The sequence below is a fragment of the Antechinus flavipes genome, chromosome 1 (genome assembly GCF_016432865.1).
Source record: "Antechinus flavipes isolate AdamAnt ecotype Samford, QLD, Australia chromosome 1, AdamAnt_v2, whole genome shotgun sequence".
NCBI lineage: Eukaryota > Metazoa > Chordata > Mammalia > Dasyuromorphia > Dasyuridae > Antechinus > Antechinus flavipes.
The window spans coordinates 237,822,042-237,831,947 of record NC_067398.1 but is presented as its reverse complement, the minus strand read 5'-3'; the positions used below and the strand labels follow the sequence as shown (position 1 = coordinate 237,831,947).

At 34.4% G+C, this 9,906-nt stretch overlaps 1 protein-coding gene across 1 annotated transcript; it reads right to left on the bottom strand.

Moving 5' to 3' along the window:
• Positions 1-358: 358 nt before the first annotated feature.
• Positions 359-8,986, bottom strand: SRP19 (signal recognition particle 19). Its single transcript, XM_051998494.1, has 5 exons — positions 8,773-8,986; positions 8,106-8,181; positions 1,558-1,629; positions 1,341-1,452; positions 359-997 (listed from the first exon to the last, which is right to left on the bottom strand). The coding sequence occupies exons 1-5, from the start codon at positions 8,808-8,810 to the stop codon at positions 864-866; spliced, it is 432 nt and encodes a 143-aa protein (XP_051854454.1). The 5' UTR covers positions 8,811-8,986; the 3' UTR covers positions 359-863.
• Positions 8,987-9,906: the final 920 nt, after the last annotated feature.

Here is a 9,906-nt window from a genome sequence, read left to right as displayed (position 1 = left end):
CTCTAAATAGCAATTCTCTAGCCACTTAAAATAACCTAACTCAAAAGAGTAAAACACAAGTGGCATCAAAGTAGTGAGTTGGTGTAATTGTTTCCCAGTGACAAAAAACCCCACAAAGTCTGCATTTTTCCTGTGTATCATAGTACTAGAAAATAATGATAAAGATCATAATGCAATTCTATTGTAGCAACAGGACAAGAAAAAGCTATCTAAATAAAGTCAAAGCTATTTTATATAGCCATCTTCTATTTGTTTTGACTTTCACTTTAGCTATTCTTTCACTATTTTCTCCTACTTACTATTCAACTAATCTTTATAGAATTGTAAATAACTCTTTCATAACAGAAAGCTTGAAAAATCATTTTAAATCATTTATTTCATGAACTTAAACATTAACAATAGTTGAACAAACTGTAAATTAAAGATTGATGAATCTGTTTAATTCAAACAATATATTCAGAAAAGGTAACTTTTCTTCTAATCTAAGACATCTAGTATGACAAACAGCACAGGAGAACAAATGACATAATAGTTGTGTAGTCCACTTTGTAATGATTTTAAATTTATGAAGATACATACATATTCCTCCAATAATTCAGTGCTGGTTTGCAGAAGACTTCTGCTGGCTTTGTGCTATATAAAAGCTAGATGCAACTTTCCAATGCCAATTTTTTTTATTTCGTGAACTCAAGTTGGTTGATGTTCTGTTGAAGTTCAGAGGAACTTATTCCAGTTAAGTGAAGGTAAACAAATCATAAATTTCTTCAGTTTCCTTTTTTATCATTCACTTCAGAAGCAAACATCAATGTTCATTCTTATCTTCTGTAGGACTGACATACATTCACCAAGAAGGGGTCACCGGATCACTTCTTCTTCTTCCCTTTTCCTTTTTTACCTCCCTCTCCTTGTTGAAGACTTTGGTCACCACCTCCTGTTTTTTGTGTCCTTGTTTTTAGTTTGGGTATCATTTCAGCTGCATACAACATTACTGACTTACCTAGAAACAAGAAGTTAGATTTACACTCACATTTATTAAGTGAAGGATGCAATCAAATAACCCCTAAGTTATAAAATCATCAAATCAACAAAATAGTTTGAATGAAAAAAAAAAAAAATCAAATGAATTGTAGACAGTGAAGTCTGATAAGAGGTAGGTCTCACTGAATAAAGTGGTCCTCTGCTGGAGACACAGAATTACTAAGTCTACATTAATGGACAAGGCGCTCTGAAATAATTTTACATACTTAAAATTTCATCTTTGGAATAACACACTCAAATTTCATCTATAGTTTTAGTAGTATTTGCCAAAAACAAACAAACTAGAAAATCTTCTGACTTACGTGATGGGAATTGTACAAGGCATAAACTGCCATCTTCCTGTTTTAACTGAACCCGTACTCTGCCCCTATATTGTAAATCACGATTCCATTCTCTGGAGTACATTTTATTTTTCTAGAATCCAAAACAGAAAAGCATTTATTTTGTTTCAAATGACAAAAAAAAAGTGAAATCTATTAATGAAATGAGTAAATTAATTATTAAGGAATTTCACTATACCTCAATATGCACATTAAGTCCAACTGCCAGGCATACATCTTGGATCTCTGTAGCTGTAGGATTCTCAACAGCCTGAAAGAGTTTTTATATTATGAAAAAAAATAAAAAATTACCCTTTAGCCGAATAGTGTTACATCCATCCAAGCAAGGCTCAAAGTTTCTTAACATCAAATACTGCATTAACCCCACTATTGCATTCTATTGACAATCAAGAGGGAAGTCACACAACTGTGTTGACATGGGTGAACTACAAATATAATAACCTAATTTCAGCAGGTCCCTTACTGCTCCACAGCTATCCTTAATTACTTTTCCTTTTACAGGCCTCCTATAATAAACTACCTTTACACAAGATCCCTATACCACTGAATTTCTGCCTTTTTAAAAGATAATGTTCCTATGAACACACCTAGGCCTCTCACATTAAAAAAAAAAAAAATCTACATTTTAAATGTCACTTGAACTATCTCTTGTCCTATATCTTCAGTCCCTTTCATGGATAAACTCCTACATCACACTTCTCAATCTGGCTTCTCACCTCAACACCTTCCCACTTGAATGAAATGATTCTTTTAAAGAATGCCACAAGTTCTTAAGCACTAAGTGCAATGGTTTTTCTCCCATCCCCTCCATTCTCATCTTTGACTTTCTGGAAGTGGTTTAATAGTTAATTACCCACTTCTCATGAATATACTCTCTTCCCTTGTATCTTATATCACTGCTCTCTCCAGATTCTCTGGCTACTTCCTTCAGTCTTTTCTACTAGATCATTATTTATGCTCAGTTTGCTGATGGAGGTTGTCCCCCCAAGTTGTACAGTGCTCTTTTTTCTTCCCTACAATTCTTTCAATAATTTTATCAGATCCAAAAGGCTCAATTATATCTAGGGAAATGATTTCCAAATCTATATCAAATAACTCCAATCTTTCTTCTAAACTCCAGTTGGGGATCACTGAAGGCCTGCTGAGATCTCCATCTGGATTCCCGTAGGCATTAACATATACCAAATTTAACATGCTAAATCTATCCTTCCTACAAACTTTCCCATTTCTATTTAGGCCACCACTAAGCTAGTTACCCAAGTTTATAATTTCAGAAACATACTCATCTCACTCCCTGGTCCCCCATTTCCAAATTAGTTGCCAACTCTTGTCACTTCTGCTTCCATCTCTCTTTTATATCGACTTCCTGTGCCTTTACATAACCAATAACCTAATATTAACTAATTTAGATATGGGGAGTTAGGCCCTTATTATCTCATCAGAACTAATGTAATATTTCCTAGTTTCTGCCAGTTCCTTCCCTTCTCCATGCCATCCTAACAAAATGGTGGAATGTTAGTACTGTCTCTGGAGTCAGAAGACTTGGGTTTAAATTCCACTTCCAATGAGTACCATTTATGTGACCCTGAGCAAGTCACTTTAACTTTTCTGAGCCTTAATTTCCTCAACTTAAAAATGAAAGGTATAACTACATTTAGCAGTATCCTTCGAGATCCCACCAAATTTTATGATCCTCTTTTATAAAGCACAAACTTGACCCCATCATAATTTGCCTCAAAAATCGCAAGGAGTTTCACTTTCTAGGATCAAACACAAACTCAAATAGGCACTTAAAGCCCTTTCACAACTTATTTCACATTGCTCCCCCTTCCTTTCACACTATACAGTCTAGCCAATGTAGCCTATTAGCTGTTTGTCTAAATTAGCATTCCACTTCTTACTTCCATTCTTAATAATTAAAATCATCTTAATTTGATCTCTTGGAATTTTTACTTTTGGGGAAGAAAGGCAAGGTAGGCAGGCAGTCTAGTGGTCCAGTTGACACCAGCCCAAGGCCTGGAGTTAGGAAGACCTGCGTTCACCATATCCAGTCTCAGATACTTACTAGCTATGTAATCCTGGGCAAGTCACTTAATCCCTGGTGACTTAATTTCTTCTTGTATAAAGTGGGGATCAATTGAGATAATTATATAGCATTTAGCACAATGTATGAAAGCACCATATAAACGTTAGTTACCAATATTATTATTTTTAAGATTTGACCTATATACCAGCTTCCATAACGCCTTTTCCAATTCCCTTAATTATTAGTGTCCTCTATCTCTCTCTCCTCAAATCAATTATCTTAGATTTTAATCTTACTATGTCATAATCCCAATTCCCAGACTGAAGATAGAACCTTTTTTTTAATCCCTAGCACCTAGCACAATATTTAATATAGATATAAATTACTGAACTGATTTGAATCATAGGTTGGCAGCACCAACCATAATTGTTTTACATTCTTTTCAACAATTTTAACTTTTATTTTATTTTCAACATTCCTTCCTTCCTCCCTTCTTTTCTGGTACTCATTTAAAAAGTAAGAAAAATTAAACCCGTTGCAAATAAGTATTCATACAAATTTTCACAATAGCAAAAATCAAAAAGAAAAAAAAATTTTTTTGACAATTACAATTTTATAGTGTAGGGTAAGCTCTGGTACTGCCAGGTCCTCTTTCTTCCCACTTTTTTTCCAATGTTTCCTTTGATATTCTTGACTTTTTTGTTCTCCAAATGAATTTTTTTTCTAATTCCATATTTTCAGTAATTTGATTGGTATAGCACTAAGAGGGTAATATTGTGATTTTTAAAATATTGACTCAGTTTACCTACAACTAATATTTCTCCAATTATTCAGATCTGTCTGTGTAAAAAATATTTTGTAATTGTGTTCATATAGTTCCTGTATATGCCACAGCAAGTACACCCCTAAGTATTTTATAATTTTTGTAACTATTTTAAATAGAATTTCATTTTCTTTATCCTCCTGATGGGATTTTTTTGACTTGCATATAACAAAGAAATGTAGTTGGCTTACTTTATATTCTGCAATTGTGCTGAAGCTGTAAATGTTTTCAATTAATTCGAGCTGGTGTAGTGGGGAAAGCTGCTGGTGTAGATTAAGTGCTAGGACTAGGATCAGGAAGACTTAAATTCAAATCATATAGCTGTATGATCCTGGAAAAACATCACTTAAGCTTGAGCCTCAGCTTCCTCTTCTGTCAAGTGGGAATTAAAGCACCTATTTTCCAAGATTCTGAGAATCAAACGATTGCAAAATTCTTAATACAATGCCTGGCACATATTAAGTGCTATATAAATATTATTAGAGTTCTCTAAATAAACCATATCATCTGCAAAAAGTCAGTTTTGTTTCCTCTCTGCATATTTTTGCCATCAATATTTTTTTCCTTAAGTACTGAAAAATAATGGGGATAATGGACATCTTTGCTTCACTTATGATTTTACTGGAAAAGCTTCTAGCTAACTTCTAGCTGAGATAATTCTTATTCTCAGTTTTAGATAGATGGTATTTATTATAATGAAAGCTCTATTTGTTCCTATGCCCTCTACTATTATTAATAGGAATAGGAATTAATAGAAATTAGATTTTTGTTAAAAGCTTTTTCTTAATCTATTGACGTAAGTATATAATTTGTGTGTTTTATTATCAATATGATCAGTTATATTTATAGTTATCCTAATACTGAACCAGCCCTACATGGCTGGCTTGGTCATAGTGTCTATTTTTAATATATGGCTATAATCTTCTTAATATTTTATCTATATTTTTATCACTGTTTATTAGGGAAATGAGCCTTTTTTGTTTATTTCCCCCCCAGTTCAGATATTAAGATTAAATTCATACCATTTTATTTATTTTTCAAACAGTTTATTAAGTAATAGAATTGGTCTTTATATGTTTGCTAGAATTTACTTGTATATCCAAGAGGACTTGTGGATTTTTTCTTCGAGTATCTATTTATACCTTATTTCATTTCTTTTTCTAAGTTTATTACTTATTTTCTGTTCTGCTAGTCTGGACGATTTATAGTTTTGTAAATATTATTCCATTTTGGATAATTTTGATTATATTAAATAAAAAAGTTTCTCTAACTGATGCTGAGTGAAATGAGCAGAACCAGAAGCTCATTATACACTTCAACAACAATACTGTATGAGGATGTATTCTGATGGAAAGATCTAATTCAGTTCAAATTGATCAATGATGGACAGAATCAGCTACACCCAGAGAAGGAACACTGGGAAAGGAATGTGGACTACTTGCATTTTTGTTTTTCTGCCCAGATCATTTATACTTCTGAATCCAATTCTTCTTGTGCAACAAGAGAACTGTACGGTTCTACACACATATATTGTATACTATAACATATTTAACATGTACAAGACTGCCTGCTATCTAGGGGAGGGAGTGGAAGGAGGGAAGGGAAAAGTTGGAATAGAAGTGAATGAAAGGGATAATGTTGTAAAAAATTACCCATGTATATGTTCTGTCAATAAAAAGTTATAATTTTTTTTAAAGTACCATTTTGAAGGGAAAAAAAGTTCCTATAAAAACAAAACCAATGCAGACAAGATTAGAAGGAAAGTAGAAAACTAGGATAAAAATTTTTTACATTCAAGGGTTCTGATAAAGGCTTCATTTTTAAAATATACAAAGAATTGATTCAAATTTATAATGCAAGCCATTCTCCAATTGATAAATGGTCAAAGCAATTGACCAGACAATTTTCAGATGAAGAAATTAAAAAACATTTCTAGTCACATGAAAAAATGCTCTAAATCATTATTGATCAGAGAAATACGAATTGAGACAACTCTGAGGTACCACTACCCATCTTTCAGATTGGCTAAGATGACAGGAAAAGATAATGACAATTTTTCAAAGGGATGTGGGAAAACTGTAACACTAATACACTGTTGGTAGAGTGGTAAACTGATCCAATCATTCTGACAAGCAATTTGGAACTATGCCCAAAGTGGTATCAAACTGCGCATACTCTGATCCAGCAGTGTTTCTACTTGGTTACAAACCAAAGAGATCATTAAAAAAGGGAAAAGGATCCATAGGTATAAAAATAAAAATGTTTATAGCAACCCTTTTTGTAGTGGTAGGGAACTAGAAACTCAGTGGCTGTCAGTCGGGGAATTGCTGAATAAGTTATGGTATGTAAATGTTATGGGATATTATTGTTCTATAAGAAATGATCAGCAGTCTGATTTCAAAAAGGCCTGAAAAGACTTACATGAACTGATGCTAAATGAAAGGAGTAGAACCAAGAGAAAATTGTACAGAGCAACAAGTTTATGTGATGAACAATGTGGCTCTTTTCAACAATGAGCTGATTCAGACCAATTCCAAAAAGGCTTGTGATAGAGAAAGACATCTGCATTCAGAAAGAGGCTATGGAGATTGAATGTGGATCACAACAAAGTATTTTCACTTTTTTTTGTTGTTGTTTGCAGGCTTTTTGTTTTCTTTCTCATTTTTTTCTTTTTTGATCTGACTTTGTTCTTGTGCAGCATAATAAATGTGGAAATATGTACAGAAGAATTATGTGGAACACAAGATTTTGCAAGGGTGAATGTTAAAAATTATCCTTGTATATATTTTGAAAATAAGAAAGCTATTATTTAAAAAAGTAAAAAAGTAAATTAAAAAACATTCCATTTTATTTAGTTTTTTGCTTTTATTGGTGCATAAATGAGTGAAACACCTAATAACTGCTTTTATTTCTTTTTTTTTTTATATATTACTTATTGGTTGTAAATTCTTTTTTCAATTTTTAAACTGGCAATTTGGTTTTCTCTATTTTAAAAAAAATCAAATCATGGCTTATCTATTTTATTTTTTCCCAAAAAACTTATATTCCAGAATTATTCAAAGCAATTGAAATGGATCCTGGTTATGTTAGGATCTTAGCTGAGTTATAGGAAAATTCTAATCTTACCTGACTGAATATTTCCATTCATAATGCCTAGCTGTATAAGTTTTCAACTGTCTGTCATTGAGGGAATGGGGAAATTTTAGAAATAGGTATTGCAGATTTAACTCTGTAAGTAACAATCTAAAAGTTCAATTCTCCCAATCAATTTAAGGATAATAGTATTTCCTTTATTTTCCTGTTGTCTATCATTTAGAAACATGCATATTCCTAAATGTACAACTTATTTAATAATGTAAATTAATTTCCTTCTAAGCTCTGGCATCAATTCTATAGTATTCCAAAATATATATTACTATTAAATTCATTTTCACAAAAAAAAGTTAATTCCTAGATAAATTTGAATAAGTCTCTGAGGCAAATCTAGTTCAAATCTTGTCTCAGACTCTTACTAAATGTCTGAGCAAGTCATTTCAACTGTCTCAGTTTTCTCCCCATTAAAATGAGGGTAATAATAGGACTCACCTCAACAGTACTGTAAAAATGACTGGAATATAGTGACCACTGAATAAATATTAGCTATTATTATAACTGTCATCTTCATGACAAACCTGTATTATAATCCCTATAGAGTAACAATTTCAAATTGTTTTTCAATATTATACACAGTCACAATTGACTTTACAATTCGTCAAATATCAACTGTGTCTTTTAGCTGCTGTTTTCAAATTCAGAAGCTTGGAAAAGCAAAGAAAAAAGCCACTTGAACGCTTTACAATAAATATACAGCCCAGTCTTAAGCTTCATTTGCCCTTACTTTGTCTATAGGGATCCGTCTTCCCTCAGCAATGGTCTTCTTGTTATTTAAATATGCAGGATAAATGCAAATGAACCTAAGAGGGAGAAGGTAGGTTTCATAATACATTTAGAATTGAAAGAAATCTGAGATTAGTTAGTCCAACCCAAAGATATCTTAGAAATGAGGAGACTGAGAGACAGATGTTAAACTGCCCCAATTCTCACAGTCGGAGACCTGGGTTTGGAACCCAGAGCTCTCTGATTCAATGCTCCTTCCGCAACCATATTAATGCAATCAAGTCAAACAAGCGAAGTAGAGGAAAAGCTTTAGGAACAGAAGGTTTTTTTTCCCATAGCTGGGCTTTCTCTCTTGCCCCTTCCTCGCCCTCCCCACCCCACCATGGATTTCCCGGAATGAATTCTCCTTCGAAGGAGTCTTCCAGGATTGAGTCTGCAGCTCATCTCACAGCTACTTCATCCGGGAAAGAGTCCGTAGCAAGCTTCCTTCATTGGAAGGCGTAAAAAACAAACAAACAAATAAAAAACCCTTCTCCATCCTTTCCTCCTTCTTAAATTGCTGTCCCAGCAACTTCACCCACGGACAGTGGCCGAGCCACCCAAGTTGCAGTTAACAACCACTCAGATCGGTCCCGTTCCCCGCTACTTCCTCCCACCGAGGAAGTTACCTGTCCTTATCCGCGGGGGACCGATCGGCGTACGCCATCTCCCGAGGGACTCACGATATTAGAATCCAGGTGGCGAGAAAATCCCGGTTACACAGAGCAGACGGTGAGCTCACAGTAGTTTCTTCCAGCAGAAATCCCGCCTACCACATAGTCGCAATTTCCGCCAGCTTCCTCGGCCTGTTCGTTCTGGAAGCCGTCGATCAAGGACTGGGAGCTAGGAGAACAAACTATGAAAAGAGCCCGCCTCCTCCGTGAATCACGCATGCGTATTTCAATTAAGGCTTTAGTGGACGGAAGCAGAAAGTTAATGCTGACGTCAAGGAAGTAGTATCTTGGTTCGTGTTGGCGTGGTTTGCGTTTTTTGCGGGGAGGGGACGGGGGTGGGCGAGAGAGCGCCATTTTAGGAGTTTAGGTCTGTAACTGCCGAGTACCATCCACTTCAGTCCGTGAGGTGGGTGACAGGTACTGCTGGCGGCCGACATTTGGTTATTTTATTTTAAAAAAATATATTTTTTATTTGTTTTAGTCAATTACAATCTGCTTTCTCGCCCTGCCATCCGCTTGAGAACACAGGAAAAAACAACCCGTTACAAACAACATGTACTATGGTCAAAACAACTTTACTCACTGCCTTGTTCTCACCTTTCTCTTCCTCTCCACTCCCTTGTCTCATTTTGCGTCGAATTCTCTACCTGTCAAAAAGTGGGGAGAATGTTTCATCACTAGACTTCCAGAATTAGGTTTGGTTAATAGGCTGGTAGAAGTTCTGCCCAATAATATTCCGTCCCATTTCTATACCATAAATGTTTAGCCATTTTTTGACTTATGGGCACTCCCTCAGGTTCCCATCGGGCAAGTCTGAAAACTACTAGCCAGTCACAGATTATGCACCTGCACTGACTTTGAAAACACCACAAAGAGCTCACACGGGTCACAATCATAATTAAAGAAACAAATTAATAATAAATCAATAATAATTGATGTTTATAATATAAATTAATTTCTAAATAAATTAGGAAACAAAAAAGAACTTATAGATTTTTTCCATTAAAGGAGGAAAACTAGAAACGTGCCATTTTTGTAAGGTCAAATCTTGATACATATAGCAGTAGGTACACAGTGAGCTGTAACTAT